This window comes from Uranotaenia lowii, chromosome 3 (assembly GCF_029784155.1).
Source record: "Uranotaenia lowii strain MFRU-FL chromosome 3, ASM2978415v1, whole genome shotgun sequence".
In the NCBI taxonomy this organism is placed as follows: Eukaryota; Metazoa; Arthropoda; class Insecta; order Diptera; family Culicidae; genus Uranotaenia; species Uranotaenia lowii.
Genome location: NC_073693.1, coordinates 270,703,375 through 270,722,292, shown reverse-complemented (window position 1 = coordinate 270,722,292; position 18,918 = coordinate 270,703,375). Strand labels below are relative to the sequence as shown.

The following is an 18,918-nucleotide window of genomic DNA, read 5'->3' as shown; positions in this document are numbered from 1 at the left end:
AGTGATTGAAATCCTCACCAATTTTCTCATCAGAGGCTCTCAAAGTACATGCTTTGAAGCCTCGCATAGCAATACAGGAGACGATACATATACATTCATTCAAACCTCCCCCCATGAGGAGGATCTGCTCTGAGAGACACTATTCGTTTGCTGCCCCGAACGAATTCTCTCAACATTCGACAGAAGACGAGGCACACATACTCATTTACGTTAAATTGAATTTGATGGACTCAAGCCGATAGCTGTCGTTGAGGAGAACATCTTCAACTTCGCCGCAAAGGTTGAGGCAACAACGACAACAACCAAACTTATTGCATTGCATAGGACCGCAACGTATGGAGCAAGGAGGGGGGAGGAAAAAGAAACGAAAACACTAGCTGCCTGCGTGCGGTTGCTGTGCAATAATAGCAATAGCAGAAAAACCTCACGCATTCGATCCAGGCACAAACGAGGAGACTCGGGTTTGCTCTGCCTTTTGAATTCGGTTCCCTCAAGGTTGTAACAGGAGATGAGTGAGAGCCATTCGTTTGGTTTTTTGGATTCGCTGCCTCGGCTGTATATTGCTTCATGAAGGCGGGCCATGTTGAGAGCGTATACATCATCGGTTTTGTCGTTTTCGCTGCCTCAAAGCAACCTTTGCTTCCGAGTAAAGCGTTGAGCGAGAGAAGGTTGATCATTTCATTCTCAACTAAATACTACCACTGATACCTACATACATGCATCCGACAGTTTGCTCCGTACCACACACCCCTAACAACTGCAGAGCCGCGAACGACTGAACCGACGACCGACCCACACGAGTTGACAATCCACTACCGATCGACACCGAACTCATCTGAACCCTGGCCGGGTATTAAAATGCTTTTTAAAGTTAGATTTTAAGTTGAAATTAGCGTCAAGTGAAAATCCACTAATATATATTGTAACGTTAAGCAAATTCGCGAGTTTGTTGCACGACGATTACCTGCTGAATTTTGGGCTGCAACGACGGTTGGCTTCCAGGATGGACAAGCCATTCTCCAACGGAAATTCTGGTATCAGGTTGGTGGTAAGAGTTTCATTCAGATCCAAACATTGGTCCTTCAAGCCGGATGAGGGCCTGAGACCGGAAACGATACCGTTGAACCCTGGACACAAAAGGGCACGTCAACCATAGAATTCGCCATTTGCACGAGAAAAAAGATGCATGTTGGATAGCTTTGCCATCGCGAATAGTGATCAAACACAAAGGGTGTTTTGTTTACTATTGATTTCGGATCAATAGGTGATCTCATCGTTGAGCAATTTTCTGATATCCATCAATTTCAGATTTTGGAAATCAATTCGGACCAAGATCGGTGAATTTTAGACGACTCGGTGAGGTTCAATGCAATAAACGTTTAAGAAATCGATTGCATTGGGATCGGTGCATGCTTGACTATTCGATGGTGTTCAATTCAACAAGGGTTTTTGGAAATCGGAGTTATTCAGGATCGGTGCATGCCAAACGATTCTCTACTAAACGGTCATCGAAAGGTGAGGCGCGTCTATCCTGATGGTTCCGATCGCCCCCTCCCTTTGGTTCAACAATCCTTCAAGCTAATCCACTGTTGGCTGGATGCAATTGGTGCAACATCGGTGTTCGCTCGACATCAAGTGCATGGTTGATCTGATCACCGCTGTGGAGGAAAGGGTAGTCCCGCGCATGGTGGGCTAGCTACGAGATCTGAAGCGAGGTCTCAATACGTAAGGCAACGGTTCGATCTACAGCGACGGCGAGTTGGGTGACACACTTATGATATGATCGGATTTGTGAGAATTTTCAAGAATATTTTTGGTTCGAATATTTTTATGATATTTTTAATTTGGCAATTCTGGTTTTTAAAGAATATATGGTGAAACGAATATTTTGGTGGTAATTTATAACGGCGCAATTCCTTGAGATTAAAACTGTTCGTTAGGACAATTTTATCTTTTTTCTCGGCCTTTACCTTGGTTTTTTCTTCACCTTCTTCCCTTATTGCAACATTTTGGTGAACCATAGTTGGAATAATATTAGATTTATTTAATTGTGGATTTCTAACATGCCTACGGTTAAATTTGTTGAGGATTCGAAGAATCCTTCGTTGAAGTATTTAATAGTCAAATTTAAAGAAATCCAGTCGTCCTTTTCTGATGTGTGGGAATTTGTGTAAACGTTTCAAGAGAATGCTACTCATGCACAGATTTCGGTTCGTCTTTCAGCGATTGATGATTTATGGGAAAGTTTTGGTGAAGTGTTAATCGATATCAAATCACATAAAGATTTTGTAGCAGATGTAGAGCTTTACGATAAGGAACGAAAAGAGCTCAGGAACCGGTATTAGGGTAAGTGAGCCTTAACTTGGAATGCTCCTAATCTTGGCATGCCAAAATGCATTTTGATGATTTTCATGTCAAACATACGCCTAAAAATGAAAAAAAAAATTAAACATCAAAGAAAATCGCATATGGCAACATTCTGCATAGCATTTGTCCACAATTGAATCCAAATGACTGCGTAATAAAATTTATTTGCATGACAAACTGCAAATAAAATTATGATCTTCGGAAAAAATCTAAAATGAACCTACCTTGCTAGTGCATCTGACATCTTCGGATTGATTTTAAAAACACACTTCCTTATGGAAAAATCACTAAAAATTATCGTTGGTTGCAGCAAAACATGGCAAAAAATAAAAAATTATAACTTACTCCAAACAACATACATTTTCTATCTAGAATTCAAGAAAATATGAACATATTTTTTGCCTAATCTTGGCACACAATTCCACAGATAGAAGTATGCATGTATGTGTGAAAACGACATCAGAGGGTAGTCGGCAGCCGGCGACCGTTCGTCGGCCGACGGTGCACAGTGGTCTGGAAATTGAAAAGCCGGTCGAAAGTGAAATGAATGATTGAAATAACTTAAAAATATCATGAATGTATTTTGGACTAAAATCAATTTATTTATCTCTCAAGCCGACTCAAGCGTGTTTGGCATCTTAGTTGGAATTATAATGCTATAATTTGAGCTGCTCTTTTATGGTAAACTTCGAGAACTTTTCTTCTCAATAAAATTTACCTCTCAATAAATGAATTCACCGGATCCGGATCCGAATTGATATCTTGGATCTCAATGTTGAAGTTACTATATACATACCCAAAAAAAATCCACATTTGGAGATAAGGTTTAACGTATTTTGATTTAATTTGATTTGTATTGAAAATGAACATTTGCTGTTTATAGGTCGCCTTGAAAGGAATTGTTATAAAGCTCAAATTATGTTATGACACTCTAAATATTATATTTATTTAAAAAAAATTACTGCACTGCAATGTTGAAATCCTATGTTGTAACGAGCTTGAATTTTTATTGTTTGCAATTTCATGTGAAATCAAAAATAATATTTTGACCAAAATTGTTTTTTTTATTATAGATCACTGTGCATCAGCAGAGGTGATGACGTTTGTTCTCTTTAGGAAAGGAATATTCGAAAGAAGCGCTGCCTAGTTTGGGTAATGATTTTGCATGAGTGCGAGTGGGATGCAGCACTAATTTCACCCAGCTTTTGAATTTGCTGTTCGCTTCCATTGACTACCCGATCAGGAGAGCATATCAAAATAATAACTCAAACGTATCTCACCAAGATATTTACATATGATTCAGTTATAATTAAGTACTCCAAATTATTTATTTTTAGTTTCTCCAATCTGAATTATATCTTATTCTGATTGACAAACTTGAATGAGGTTGAGCTCATATTCATTGATCAAGATTTTTTACGGATTGTGCTAAAATAAAATGATTATATCTTATTTTGATATACGTTCAACTTTTTCTGAAACACGGACATCAAAGTCAACGGCTCAAACCGTACATTAACGAGTTTCGCTCAACAGATTCATAAAATTGAATCAAATTTTTGGGAAACCAAAAATGGGGCATGGTTTTATCTAATAATGTGGTTTATTGACCTTCCACTAGAAAATTTTCTCGAAGCACTCATATCTTGATAAGTTATAATTTTGATATAATTTGTTCTGTCCAATATCAAACTATGCTATCTGAACGAGATATAATCTTGATAGGAGCATATCAAAAACTGATATAATTTAGCTATGATCGTATAGATTTTTTGATATAATTTGAGATATTTTAACATCCTACGAGTACTAAATTATAACTCATCCTGATAGGAAAAATTTAATATCAAAATATCTCATCTTGATATAATTTAGTTTTTCTCTTCTGATCGGGTACAGTTCCCAAACGATTTCTAGAAAATTCCTAAGGGCGACATTTTAAACATTTATGATTTAAAGAATCGTTCGCTTACTTTAGTTTAAGCTTTAGTTTGCTTCTTGCCTCGATCATAATGGTTTTTAAAATGTCGGTCCTCCTTTTATGGGAGTGGAATAAAAAAATAAATGAACATGTTAACGTGTTAACTTCAATGGAATCACATCTATCATGATTGCATGTTGAAAATTGAGCAAACGATTTGTTTGCTTGATTAATGAACACTTTTATGTTAACCAATGCAATAGTTTGGAACCTATTTGTTATAGGTTATCATTCTTATAATAGAAATTTTAAACACACAAAAACTGAAATAAACAAGTAAAACTTTTTTACGTAAGATTATAATTCTACATACAAATATCAATTCAAAAAATTTTATTGACATTTCGTACTTCCGACTTTTTGAAAAGAATACAGAACATTGATGTGCTTCCTTCCGGGATATTTTCAATGAATTCGTGGGGGCTGTTGTTGTATTAGTGAGGCAAGTTTTTTCTAGAGACGGCCAATTTAAGGAACTCACAAATGGCCAAAATTCGGCGCGGTGGCTACAATAAGGAGCATTTTAATCAATAGTTTGATCAGGTTTATCTCAAATTATCAACCGCTTTCAAGCAAGGACATATTTTTACTGCATTTCAGGCTAGTAAGCAATCATATCTGTCGAAGGACTTTTGAAGGTACACATTACAGGAAGACTTCAATGATGAGAAATCTAGTCCAACATGCCTTAGGGGCCAAGATTGGGTACATTTACCCTATTATGCAAAATAATTTCTGATTGATAAGGTTCGTTTGGTGTTTCCTGAGCTTGATCAATCCGCTCGTGCAGGTTAACCTAATAATCGCAGTGGTTTTGATCACGTTAGGCTTCCACAGATAATGCTGCATTCATTTCAAGTCTTTCAATGGAAACATTGACGAATAGTTTGGGTTGGCGATGTCTACATCCCACTTATTCATTGTAAACCTGATTTTCCAGAGGTAGAAAAATTCCACTACTTGAAAGGTTGTCTCCAAGGGGAACCAAAATCGTTGATTGATCACCTACAAATCACAAAAGCTAATTACGTAGTTGCATTGGATATTCTGTTAAAGTTGTACAACGACAGCAAACAACTAAAAGAGAGGCAGATTCAATCGCTTTTCAAGTTGTCTTCGGTGAGCAAAGAGTCCGTTACTGATCTTCTTCAACTATTGGAGGATCTTCTTTTGGTGAACTATCTCGTGTCTCTTTTTGATCTAGTAACTCGTAGAAGTTGGGAAGAAGAATCAGCATCGAAGGAAAAAGGAACTTTCTCCGATTTAATAGATTTTCTGCACAGGCGGGTTCGGGTTTTAGGAGCTCTTCCACCAAAATTGAATGATACTAAGGGCGCACCTTCACAAATGACAGATTCGGATCTAATAAATCACTCTTTATGTCGGAACTGTTTCATAACATCTCATATGGCTCGAGAATGTCAGTCCAAGTTTTCACGTCGGAATTGTGGAGGTCGCCATCATACTCTGGTGTGTTTTAAGAGCAAGGATGGAGATATTTTGGAATCTTCAAGGTCAGGTGAAACCAATGGCACTTCTTAGAAAGTAGGAACATCTTGTCAAGTTTCTAACACAGCTTCATCATCATGCTTGACATCGGGTCTCGGACGCAAGGCTAATTGTTGGGTTCTTTTAGCAACTACCGTGGTTCTCTTAGGAGATGAAATGGGAATCAGCGTTTAAACATGAGTCGGAAAAGGGTAGATGTAGCGATTCTTGGTATTGGTCAGACATCTAAATACCAGGGTTGAACACAAGGTGCGATCAAGGGTACGATCAAGGGTGCGATCAAGGGTGAACACTTACTTTAGGGAAATGGAATTCCTGGTTCTTCTCAAAGTAACGGTAGATCTGCCAACTGCTACGGTTTCAACGGATGAAAAGTCATTCCCAAATGGTATTGAGTTAACGGATCCATCATTTTTTTAATCGTTGGTGGTGCATTTGGTGTTAGGTATTGAGTAGTTCTTCGACTTCTTCGAAACGGAAAAACGGATTTCTATCGAAAACCAATTGCCTACACTAACAGAGTCAGTTTTCGGTTGGGTCGTTTCTGGAGGTTTATCGCAAGGGGCTCCAGCACGGATTGCTTGCAATGTTCCAACGACAGAGTCCCTTGATACTCTTGTCGCTCGGTTCTGGGCTTGTGAGGAGCTAGGTTTACTCACGAGAGGAAAAGCGTTGCGAGCAAATTTTCCAGAAAACGGTACAGAGAGACGGCAATGGAAGGGACTCAGGCTCTCTTCCTAAGAACGAAGAGGTTTTCCCTAACTTAGACGACTCAAGGGAAATAGCCTTACGGCGCTTGGGCTCAACCAAGCGTAGACTAGCTAGGAATACGGAATTGCCAAGTTTATGGACGAATATATACAGCTAGGGCACATGAGAGAAGTGGATGAAACGTAATATACTAAACGTTGTTTTTTGTTACACTATCCGGTCGAGATGGAGAGTAGTACGACTACTAAGCTGCGTGTAGTATTCGACGCCTCTTGTTAAACGTCAACTGGGATTTAACTCAACGATGGGTTATTAGCAGGTCCAGTAATCCAGGATGGTCTTAGGGCAATAACACTCCGCTGTCGAATGTGTCAGATCATGGTCGTGGCTGACGTCGATAAAATGTTTCGACAAATCAACGTAACTAAGGAAGATTCAGTCAATTCTATGGAGGAATTCATCATCGGAACCAGTTAAGAGGTTCGAACTGAACACGGTAACGTACGGTACTAAACCAGGTCCGTTTTTAGCAACTCGTACTATAAAGCAGTTGGCGTTAGACGAAGCAGAGAGATTTCCCCTGGCCTCGCGGGTATTTTCGGGCTCACTTGGTTACAACTTCATCATCCCTATAATTTCAAAATACACAGTTTTAACAAAACGCAACGTGCCGTCGGCATTTCGACCCATTGGGACTTCTTGGTGCTGCAAAAACAAATGCTAAAATATTCAGGCAGCAATTATGGACGTTACGGAACAGCGACGACCAAAGATTGGATTGGGATCAGCCATTGCCTCCAACGGTGGGTGAGGATTGGCTTAAGTACTACGAACAACTGGTTTCTCTCAACAACATTCGTATCAAGCGGTGCAACATAATCCCAGGAGCCATCTGCAAGAAAATTCACTGTTTTTCGGACGCTTCGGAGAAGGCTTGGTATGGTGGTTATGTCTATTTGAAAAGCGTCAACCCAAATGGAGATGTTAAGATTTGTTTGTTGTCTGCTAAATCGAGGGTATCTCCGCTAGCAAGTCAGTCAATTCCACGTTAAGAATTGTGTGGGGCATTGTTAACTGCCGAACTTTTCAAATTTGTTCAGGAATCCATGAAGTCCGAATGCCCAGTTTACTTCTGGACAGATTCCACATGTGTGTGACGATGGTCACAGGCTGTTCCATCTACCTGGACTACCTATGGGGCAATCCGAGTTGCCAAAATACAAAAAAAGCACACAGAGGGATGTGAATGGAGGCATGTCCCTGGTATCCACAATCCATCAGATCTTATTTCCCGCGGCATTCCTAGCGCTGAAATTGGTTATTCTCGTTTATGGTAGGAAGGTCCGTCCTTGTTAGCACTTGAAAAGGAAAATCGGCCAGAACTACCACATAATCACTTAACGGAGATTGGCGAAGAGGAAAAGTGCAGATCAACAGTAACAGTATTAGCAGCAAACATTTCCAAGCATGAGTCAGATTTCAATTGTCAGTATTTTAGTTTGTACTCGGATTACACTAAAATGATCAGATGTACGGTTTACTTGTTAAGGTTCATGAAGCCAAAATAAAATTAAAAATTGAAAACCTGAAAAAAGCTTGTTATTTTAAGTCATAAAAATGAACCAAATTTTAATTTTTTGGAAAGTTTCCAATACCCCCCCTCAAACTAGTCAGATATTTAAAAAACCCCGTCACTCAATTATTTAAGTGAAGCGATGATTCAATAAGGTCTGTGATAAAAAAGAATTCAAACTTCAATATTTTCTACCATTTGGGTTTTTATATATTTCCAGTTTTTGTTGTTGTTTTATTGTTCGCAAAAAAGTTTGCAAACCACAGTGACAAGGTTTAGGATTCTCTCAGTTTTTTCTCCCTAAAAATATAGCTCTACAGGATTCGGGGCTTTGATTTTTGTGTTTTTTCTTCAATTTAAGTTTTGATATTTGGCTCATCGCCTTTTCTTCTTTTTGATTGATTATATGATTTGGTTTCACGATTTTTTCTATGATTTTTGACGATGATCTACTTACTGCTGTACAAAAAATTTAACCGCCAAGTTTTTGTTTCAAGAACAATCCACATCTAAAATCTGCTAACATCGATGGTATATTTTGATTTTCTTTTCCATGCTACAGTATCTAGTTATTCAGGACTACACAGGAGGCAGATATTGAACATAAGGAACACCTTGCTTGGCAAGTGGAAAGACGATTCAGCGTATAGCTTCTCTCGGACAGGATGTGCGTTTAGCAGTTTGTTACCTTCGGCGTGAAACGACGATTATGTAATAGTTTATCTTTGGCCAATATAAATGACTCCAAGGGATAGCAACTAGCGCATTAACAGTTTTAAACAGTTTTTCTTCTCTGATTTCTTGAGTTCTTGTTGATGATGTTTGTCATATAGATCCGTAACAAAACAATGTAGCATCATAAATTCATCGAATAACAGCGCAGATCACCAACAACAGTTAACAACAGTTCCTAACAACAATACTACGAGTACGAGTTACAGGTTACAAGTAACAAACAGTGTGGGGTTAAGTGATAGGCGGAAGGGGTAAATACACTTCTGCTTTTTGATACACTTTACATTTCGAGGACTCTAAATGTTAGAATACATACGCCTTTAAAAGAACTGAGAATCGTCTTTTAAGTTAGATGGGTAGATACGCCCGATTGTTTTCCTTAAACTATAATCCTTTTTAAGGGATTTTTTTTATATCGGAAAATTGCTTGGTGAAATTATTGAATAAATTTGAGATAAATTATTTGAGTTAATTTAAAAAGGTTTCATAATCTTCAATATGGTTTAATGGACCTGACATGTTACATTTTTTTTATTGAACCAAGTAAATCAAAATTCAAATCAATTCATTTCAATCCATTTCAATTCATTTCAATTCATTTAAATTCATTTAAATTCATTTCAATTCATTTCAATTCATTTCAATTCATTTCAATTCAATTCAATTCAATTCAATTCAATTCATTTTAATTCATTTCAATTCATTTAAATTCATTTAAATTCATTTAAATTCATTTCAATTCATTTCAATTCATTTCAGTTCATTTCAATTAATTTCAATTCATTTTAATTCATTTCAATTCATTTCAATTCATTTCAATTCATTTCAATTCATTTCAATTCATTTCAATTCATTTCAATTCATTTCAATTCATTTCAATTCATTTCAATTCATTTCAATTCATTTCAATTCATTTCAATTCATTTCAATTCATTTCAATTCATTTCAATTCATTTCAATTCATTTCAATTCATTTCAATTCATTTCAATTCATTTCAATTCATTTCAATTCATTTCAATTCATTTCAATTCATTTCAATTCATTTCAATTCATTTCAATTCATTTCAATTCATTTCAATTCATTTCAATTCATTTCAATTCATTTCAATTCATTTCAATTCATTTCAATTCATTTCAATTCATTTCAATTCATTTCAATTCATTTCAATTCATTGAAATTCATTTCAATTCATTGCAATTCATTTCAATTCATTTCAATTCATTTCGATTAATTTCAATTCATTTCAATTCATTTCAATTCATTTCAATTCATTTCAATTCATTTCAATTTATTTCAATGCGTTTCAACCGATTTCATTTTATTTTGAATTCATTTCTATTCTTTCTCATTGGTTTAAAATCAATTTTGTTCATTTTAATTTTTTTTATTATTCTTATTAATTTAAAACAGATTTCAACCTACATTTTTTTTTCGTTTTGTTAAATTTATTACAATTCATTCAAGTTAAAAAAATATTGCTAATTAAAATTATTTTCGTTCATTGAAATTCATTGTGATTCATTTAAAATTATTAAAAAATCTTTAAATACATTTGATACAACAAATAATTGCTTTGATTTCGATTAAATAGACTCAAATCATACAAATTTAAATTCATTCAAGTGAATGAATTCGAATGCATTTAAATCCATTTAAATTAATTAAAATCCATTTGATTTTATTCAATGCATTGAAATATATAAAATCAGACATATTTGCAATCATCCAATCAAGTTTCTTGCTATCGGTTTCCATCTTCAATCGCATTTGGAAAGAAGAAAAAAACGCTCGATAAAATATTGCAACCATTATTCTATCCCCTGTATTACAATTTCCAACGAAAATCTTCTTCTCGAATAGATTGTCAGATTGCTTATGGAATACATTCAAAAACAATGGGTATTAAGGATGGTTTAATTTCATTTTATGTTTAGTATACAGTCTTAAAAGATCTAATAACATATAATATGAAAAGTTCAAACTAAAATATTTCAATCTGCTACACATCACTAATCACTAGTTCAGCAGTGCCTCGCTGAGGGACCTAAAGAAGGGTTCCATTGATGCAACGCTAACGCTTACCTTCTAATTCACAGCTTATTATCGAAGATATATGTAGGTATATGATTTCTAAATATTCTCTTACTTAAGTTAACTTTCCAGAGGTGCTTAGCTTTTGCCTGTTTCCTATTCTTCTGATAAAATGATAATATTTTGGAACAGCTTTGCTGTTTGTGATTTTTCTTGATGAACTCAATGTATCGAAGGGCTATCTTTGAACCCATTTGATCATTACCAAAGCATAATTTTCCGTTTCCAACTCGAATTTTCTGATGAAAAAATGAGGAAAACCCATCTTAATTACCGTTCCAAGCTGCTGGTCCCCCTGGGAAACTGAGCTCACCTCAACCCGAGCCCTTCGATACTCAGACAAAGCTCTTTACCATTGCGAAGCGTATTAGTCGTCGAAGACGGAGCTGGTTCAACGGTGGCCGCAGATCTTGGCCGCGGAAGCATACTCTCCAGTGGGGCCTCCGATTGCAAACTAGAAGTACTATTTGTACAGGCCGTGTTGTGGTTCATGAGGAAGGACTGTGGAGAAATGGGAATCTCTTCGATCTTCTCCAGATCTTGGGCTACGCTGGCCGATTGCTGCTTGGTCATGCCGAGCCGCTGCTGTTTCGAACCTAACGAAACGGAAGTCGCCGAACTGATGGACGGAATCGAAGAGAGAGTTCCCATGCGAGCTAGCTGCTCCCGATCGACCGATATCGAGGAAATGGTATCCAGGGTAGCTTTCTGACTCATCGAAGGACCAACATCGTCCTTGTCCAGACTAAACTGCCGCCTCAGAAATCTAGTCGATCCGGGTTTACTGGAACTGTCCATACGATTCAACTGATAACCTCCCAGATATCGGTTCTCAAGGCATTGGGCCAAATTGCTTTCACTGGGGCTCAGACACTTGTAGTAGTTATACGGAGAGCTTAAGTCTATCAGCTCCTCAATCCTCTTAAACAGCCTCGTTGAAGAAGTACCCGGAGGAGATGGGTTCAACCTATTGAAGCTGGAATTAGCACTCAAGAACGCCGTCTCCGAAACGAGCTCCGACATTTTACGTGAATGAGGACTTGGGACAGGAGTCTTAGGTTGAAAGTCCGCCATATTCAAAGTATAACTTGTATTCGCATTGCTCGAGTTGGAATCGAACGAGATGGATGCGATCAGATGAGGATCGTTAGAGCCGACGGGAGGCGTGATTTCTACCTTGACGTCGATGGATTCTCCGGTCACTGATGGTGAGTGGCTCGATGAATGGTTCGCCGTTGATCCGTTGTGGCTGCTCGATGCTTTCTGATTGCCCTGGACGTTGTTCTGTTCCGATTGGCACAACGACTTGCGGATGATCGCTAAGTCCAAACTGGAGAGTAGAAAAAAAATGAGTTGAATTAGTTGACAAATGTTTAAATTCTTCATAGATGTTTCATTCTATTAATAAGAAGAAACTTTTCAATAAACTAAATTATTGTTTATTTAATCACATTCAAAAGGTTGATAAAAAAAAAATGTACCCTAACCCAAAGTTGTTGAGAAAGTTTTAAGCTCTTCAAAGCTCAACAACTTGCCCTCAAAAAGATAAATAATGTAAGAAACAGACTCTCAGCGTGTAAAAACAGCGAAAACCTCTCGAAGTTCGTTTATCACGACTCGACTGAAAATATTTATTGTAAGTTTGATGGAATATAAATGATTGAGCTGTTACTTACAAATTAGTTTTCTGCTTAATTATAATTACGCTTGAGCAATCACGAATCCTTTTCCGCTCTACCGGAATAACAATCCTCGATTCTAAAAAGGCAAACTCATGTTGGCTATCTATTATATAAAATTCTCTTGTAACGGTGTTTGTAGTACTACTCCTCCGAAATGACCCAAACGATTCGAATGAAATTATTTTTAGAATATTCTGTAGCCATGCGAATCGGTTTATATCGAATAAAAATTACAGAAAGTCGCATCAATTGTCCGCAATAATTAAATTTGTAGTTATTTGAATCAAATTAAAGTCATGGCTATCACTTTTTCGAGATTTTCTTTACTTTGGGCGCCGGGCGGGCAGTTTGTTTTTCGTCTCTATGGTCAAGGCGTCGCAAGCAAACGTCGTAGGAGGGTAGTAACTATGGCATAGCATACTGTTTAGTGAGAATTTTTGGGCGCGCATTTCTCAACCAAGCATAATTTCGATGCATGTGGAGACCACATGAAGCCTAGATGTGTTTTTTCTTCTTGATTCCTAGATCATTTGTACAGCACATAGGTATGTAGTAATGAATGACGCCCATATGTGACCCAGATTAATATTTTGCCGATCAAATCAAAACCATTCAAACGATTTAAAAAAATTAAAACTTCAATTCGTGTTATTTCAAGAAGGAATTGTTGTCTAAATAATATGAATTTAGTACTGATACGTATGAAATAATGGTATGACTCTGTGCGGACATTCCAAAAAAGAAAAGTGGAAAGACTTGGTTTATATTCCAAAACGCTAGAAATATTTTTCAAACATGTACAAATGTGCTTCACAGAAGTTGTATCATGCGCCATTAAATTTATAGAACAATTACAAAATTCGTTGCAAATGAACAGACACATGAATTAAACAAGAGCCTGTCCTTTCAAATGGATTATATAGGATTGATTTTCATTTAAAGGCCGAATGCAAAAAAATGCAAACGTTCATCATTTATAAAAAATGTATACATGATTTCTTAATTCATAAATGGTTGGACCCAAATAAACAATTGACTAGATAAACTTAACTTTTTTTTAAATCGTTCACCAAAAAACTGTTAACAGGTTCCCTGTTTGTTTACACAGAATTCAAGTACGTACTAAACATAAATGTGTGTTTTTGTTCAACATATTTTGGCTGCATAGAAGAGACTTTAGATCCGATTTTTTGTTGACATTTTTTTGTGATTGATATTCCAGAAGCATAATTTTTTTGATAGCAGAATTTGAATTTGTTTTTTTTTTTTTTTTGATAAGTTTTTGTTATGACCTAAAAGTGTTGAAAATAAAATTAACTCCTGTCATTTCACACGGTGAAACAAGTGGCAATGCGCCTTTAAGTCATGAAACATATTCCAATTTTTCTCTAAAATAGTCAGATAGGGTATCCCGAGTGTTAAATCTGAACGGATATTTAAAATTTTTAAATGTCGAGGTAAATTTACATGAAAATTTCCAGAAAAACGAATGAACTCATGAAATCATCGTAGCCTTTCTTTTTTATGTATTTAATTTTTTAAAACCTGCGTTCCAATTAAATCTTATTGAATCTTGAAAATATCACATAATCTTAAACAGAATCGCAAATCACCTTTAACACTGTTTAGGAAAATTTTAAATCAGACGACAATGGTTTAAATTGGCAGGTATGTATTTAAGGATAAAAAAGAAGATAAAAATGCTTTAATTCGGTTGAATAACAAAAAATTTAATCATATCTTTTCTCCTTTCAAAACCAAATAAAATTTCTTTGAATATTAACCCAATAAATCAAGACTTCTTGATTTAATTAGCATTTTTTGCTAAAAAAAAAAAGGGCGAACTTTTTTTTGGACATGATTTTGATGAGAATATGGATATAAATAACCACTGCTTCCAAATGTGAGGAAAGTGAAGCTGCTTGAAAGTGGTTTGAAAAAAATCATCTCTAATGTTTTTATTTCTTCAGTTCTAGAAAATATACCATCAAAAGCTACTCGGGAGCTAAAAGTGCTGCGCTAGGCAGAATATTGAGCAAACACTCAAAAAATTATCCCGCTCTTCAAAATTCTTCTTCCATAAAGTTTATATGCAATAAATTCCAATAAATGAGAAATTTTTTATTTCGATTTAAACCTTAAAGTGAACTCGAGCAAAGCGGAGTCAATCAACTAAATTGTATACAATAAATGGAACATAGATATAATCAACATATGTTATTTATGGAACATGTTATAAAGATTGGATTTTTTTTTAGCATGAGGTTTGCCAAGTTTGATGATAACGTTGAGTGCTGAAAAAATCGAATTTGCAACGGGAAGCATCCGAATCAAAGAAATGTAAATGAAAAGGATTCATGTAAGATGTATGTAAAATTTATTGGAGATATTTATTGAATAATCAGTTTAAAGACCCGTAAAATTGAGTTAAAATTCCTAGATTTGATTCCGATATAATTGAGCAGGCCAATTCGAGCAAACGGAAAAGATGAATATGTTAAAAAAACTAGGACATGTTCAAGAAAGCGAGACGATTAACAACTCAAGATTTGATGCTTTTTTTAAGTCAAACAGCGAATAAAAAATTGAAATAGACGCCAAGTTTAAAATGGTAAGACGAAGTTTACCGGGTCTGCTAGTGATAATATATAATTAATATCGGGATTATCTAACCTCTCTTCTATATGTATGCATCAAATCACGAGGCTCAAGAACCGAAGTATAATTGCCAGAATAGGCGGATCTAACAAATTAGAATCAAAAGGTAAGTATACAATTCAAAATATGGAATAACTCGAACATACCGAGTGCAAATAATCAAATTCACTTTCTTTAAAGTTTAGGAATATTTCAGCAAAATTTCAACGTGTTCTAATCGTCCTAACAAAGATCTTCGCCAGCTATCTTCCAACTCACAGATCTAATTGTCAACCCTCGATCGGATATTGAAGCGACGCTGCAGAATGTCGTTGACCACGGTTGCCAGAAGTGCCAACACAGCGAGAGTTTATTCCATGATAATACTGAGGAAATCCTAGAAATTAACAATTCCTAACTGGTATCAAACTGATTTCTGACGTCGTGATCAGTGATGCCAACTGTTTTTCGGAAATGTCTAGAATATTTTGGTAAAATGTCTGGAAAAGTCGGAAAAAGTAGAAATGGAGAACTTTATTGGTGATGACCTTTTTTTTGGTCGTCAGATCGCAATATTACATTCATAAAAATCATTATAGGCTATTATAGTGGGCTATTACCACTGGGTAAAAATCAACCAAATTTTGCACACTTTCTCATTGATGTGTATTGTTTACATGCTGTCAAACTCAATGTCGTGTTTTTCAATTCAACGAAAATGGAGGTGAACCAACGCGAATCGAGAGAACAAATTCTTTCCAAACATCTGGAATTCCCTGACCAGTTGGGAAAAATATTGAACATTCACCATTCAATCGTCTCCAGAGTGTTGAAGCGGTTCCAGGAGCGGTTGACGTTGGACCACGGCAAAGAAGCTGGAAGAAAACCGCAACCGGAGAACAAAAAGATTGAAGGAAAGGTGAAGCGTATGATTAAAGCAAATCCCTAGGTCTCAAGCCGTGATTGGGCTAAAAAGATCGGCATGTCGCAGAGCTACGTCCAGAATGCAAAGAAAAGAGCTGGGCTACATACATACAAGGTACAGAACTTCCCAACCCGCGATGAGCGGCAACAGTCGACGGCTAAAACTCGGGCACGGAAGCTCAACGAGAAAATGCTGACAAAATATGGCTGCTGTGTGATGGACGACGAAACGTATATCAATGCCGATTTTAAGCAAATTCCGGAGTTGGAGTTTTTTACCGGCAAGAGAAGGTTTGATGTGGACGAGAAATTTAAGAAGAACAAAATGTCGAAGTTCTCCCCCAAATACCTCGTTTGGCCATCTGTTCTTGCGGACTGAGGGGTGAGCCTTTCGTGAATGCACAGTAAATGGCACAGTAAATGGCGAGATCTACAAATCTTAGCGCCTCGAGAAGCGCCTTTTGCAGTTTTTGCAGCAGCACGACGTAACTCCGTTATTTTGGCCTGATTTGGCATCATGCCACTATTCTAAAAGTGTCCTGGAGTGGTATGAGGCCAATTCTGTCCATTTTGTTTCAAAGGACATGAAACCACCAACCTGTCCGAACCTGCGGGAATTCGGAAGAGCAAGAAGAAAGTCAAAAACGAGAAGAACTAGTTGAGAAAATGCAAAAAAAAACTGAAAAACTGGTACTGGATGACACTGTGAAGACTTTGATGAAGGGCACCCAGCGAAAATACGTTCAATTTTACCCTCAAGGCTCAATCGATTAACGATTCTTTTGATTTTTGATGTAAATATATGTATAAAACTATCCTAGATGAGTAGGCGTTGATTTGATGGAAGCGCACGCGTTTTTTTCTCCGGTCGGAAAATTGAAATATTTTGTTCGTTTAAGGAGTGAAATTATTGAAAATGTTTTATAAAAAGCAGTTTTAGGATGATCCGAAGCCGTATGGCATCGGATGTGGTGCGATCTCATGATTGAGCGTTTTTTTCCTGTGTTTTTCGGAAACCATCTTCGAGAGCATCTAGTTAATATGGTGTTTTTCTGTACTGCCATGTAAAATTTGTGCTCCTGGAATTGAAGAAAGATTACATCTTACTCGAGTTGACTAACGTGCCATATTTGTGTGCTGATGGCGAAGATCTTTTAATCAGAATATTGTAGTGTCGCTTTTTATTAAGAAACAAATTCATTTGTTCGTTAATAAGGGTTGAGGAAAGTGATTTGGGTTTTTGGGAAGTGGTTTTTCGTTTTTCAGCATATGATTGCCAAAACGCGCTGTGGCCTGCTGTGATTATTTAAAATGAAGATGAAGAAAAATTGAAACTCCGATGAGTCCATCACGAGCAACTGCCAAGGATAAGGAAGTGTGGAAGTCACTGCCGGCTGACGATGGATTTTGGTGAGATTGTTTTATGTTGAAACTTTTCAATCCTATCTGCCAAGTAGGATTTCCTATTTTTACCCTTCCAGATCCCTTCTGAAACAGCTTTATGGGTCGTATGAGTTTTCTGCACCTAAAGAGTTTGTTTTGCTGTTACAGAACTTCCCTACCATGATTACATTGACTTGCCGCGGTGTGCAATATGGTACCACACTGATTTTCAAAAGTAACACTTGAAATAAGTACTGAATCCAGGTATTTATTTTGGCATCTCGTGTTGGTTATGATTATCAGTTGTACCTCTTGTATCAGCCAATGCAAGATGTGTGTAGTCACCCCATGCTATGCTATGCTATGCTATATATGTATAAAACTATCCTAAAATTTTGGTTTGTACTAAACGTTATAAGAAAATTGGCATGATATTTTCGGTGTCACAATAATTTCATGTTCACCCTTTACGGTAATGGCTCACGTTCCGAATCAAAAAGGACGCGAATGGGACGCCAAAGCTGAAGAGTGCATCCTTGACAAGCTTTGTGGCGAAGGTCCGGGATGTTACGTTTGTTGATGAAGGGAGTTCTAAGTCGCAATCAGCTTCGGATGTCATCAGGGTTCAACATCCTCAGCCGGTGTACATACAGCTGGACTTTGAGGAACCGGTGGTCCAGCATCCTGCAAGAGACGATCCAGTTACCTCTGGGACGATGGTTCCGACTACATCACGAAACGTTCCGGAATCCGAGGGTCTCAAATCGATAGAAGACGTCCTTACCGATTATGAATCAGACAACTACATCCTTTACGTGACGTGACTATTCCCACTGCGCTTCCCCCGCACTCTACTTCAAATCCAACCGTGTCACAGGTGTTGAGACGCAGTGGACGGGAGCGCGCAGTTCGAGGCAAGTTACTTGACTATTTTATTGGTTTAAAAGGTAGTATACCTGCTCGTGATATTTCAGCTTCATCATTCAGTCAAGCAGATCTGGTAATTACAAGCCAACTGGCATGCTTGGCATCGCTCCTCAGATTTGCCCGTTCAGAGTAAGAGCGTGTATTTTTTTCGCTGTGCTCTTCCCAAGCGGAGAATCTTTAAAAAATGCTCCGTTTCCTCCAGAGCGACCAAGCGTCCACCCAAGTGTGGGCAAGAGAAGCAAGCAAACTGATGAAGTGCGTTCTCAGTGCAGATAAATTCGTTCGCACTCAGGCGAATGAGAAGCTTTACAGAAAACTCGGTTTGTCTTCATCTGTTGCGTCTGGATCGGTGTTTGGAAGTGCGTCAGAATTTACAATGCAGAACATAAATCTAAC

The 18,918-nt window shown here is 37.1% G+C and overlaps 1 protein-coding gene across 1 annotated transcript in view; it reads right to left on the bottom strand.

Moving 5' to 3' along the window:
* Positions 1-10,307: 10,307 nt before the first annotated feature.
* LOC129753407 (retinal guanylyl cyclase 1-like) overlaps positions 10,308-18,918 on the bottom strand; it is a 112,192-nt gene continuing 103,581 nt past the window's right edge. The window contains exon 8 of the mRNA XM_055749230.1: positions 10,308-12,299. Within this exon, the coding sequence (XP_055605205.1) occupies positions 11,279-12,299 (1,021 nt within the window). The 3' untranslated portion in view covers positions 10,308-11,278. The remainder of the gene's footprint in view (positions 12,300-18,918) is intronic.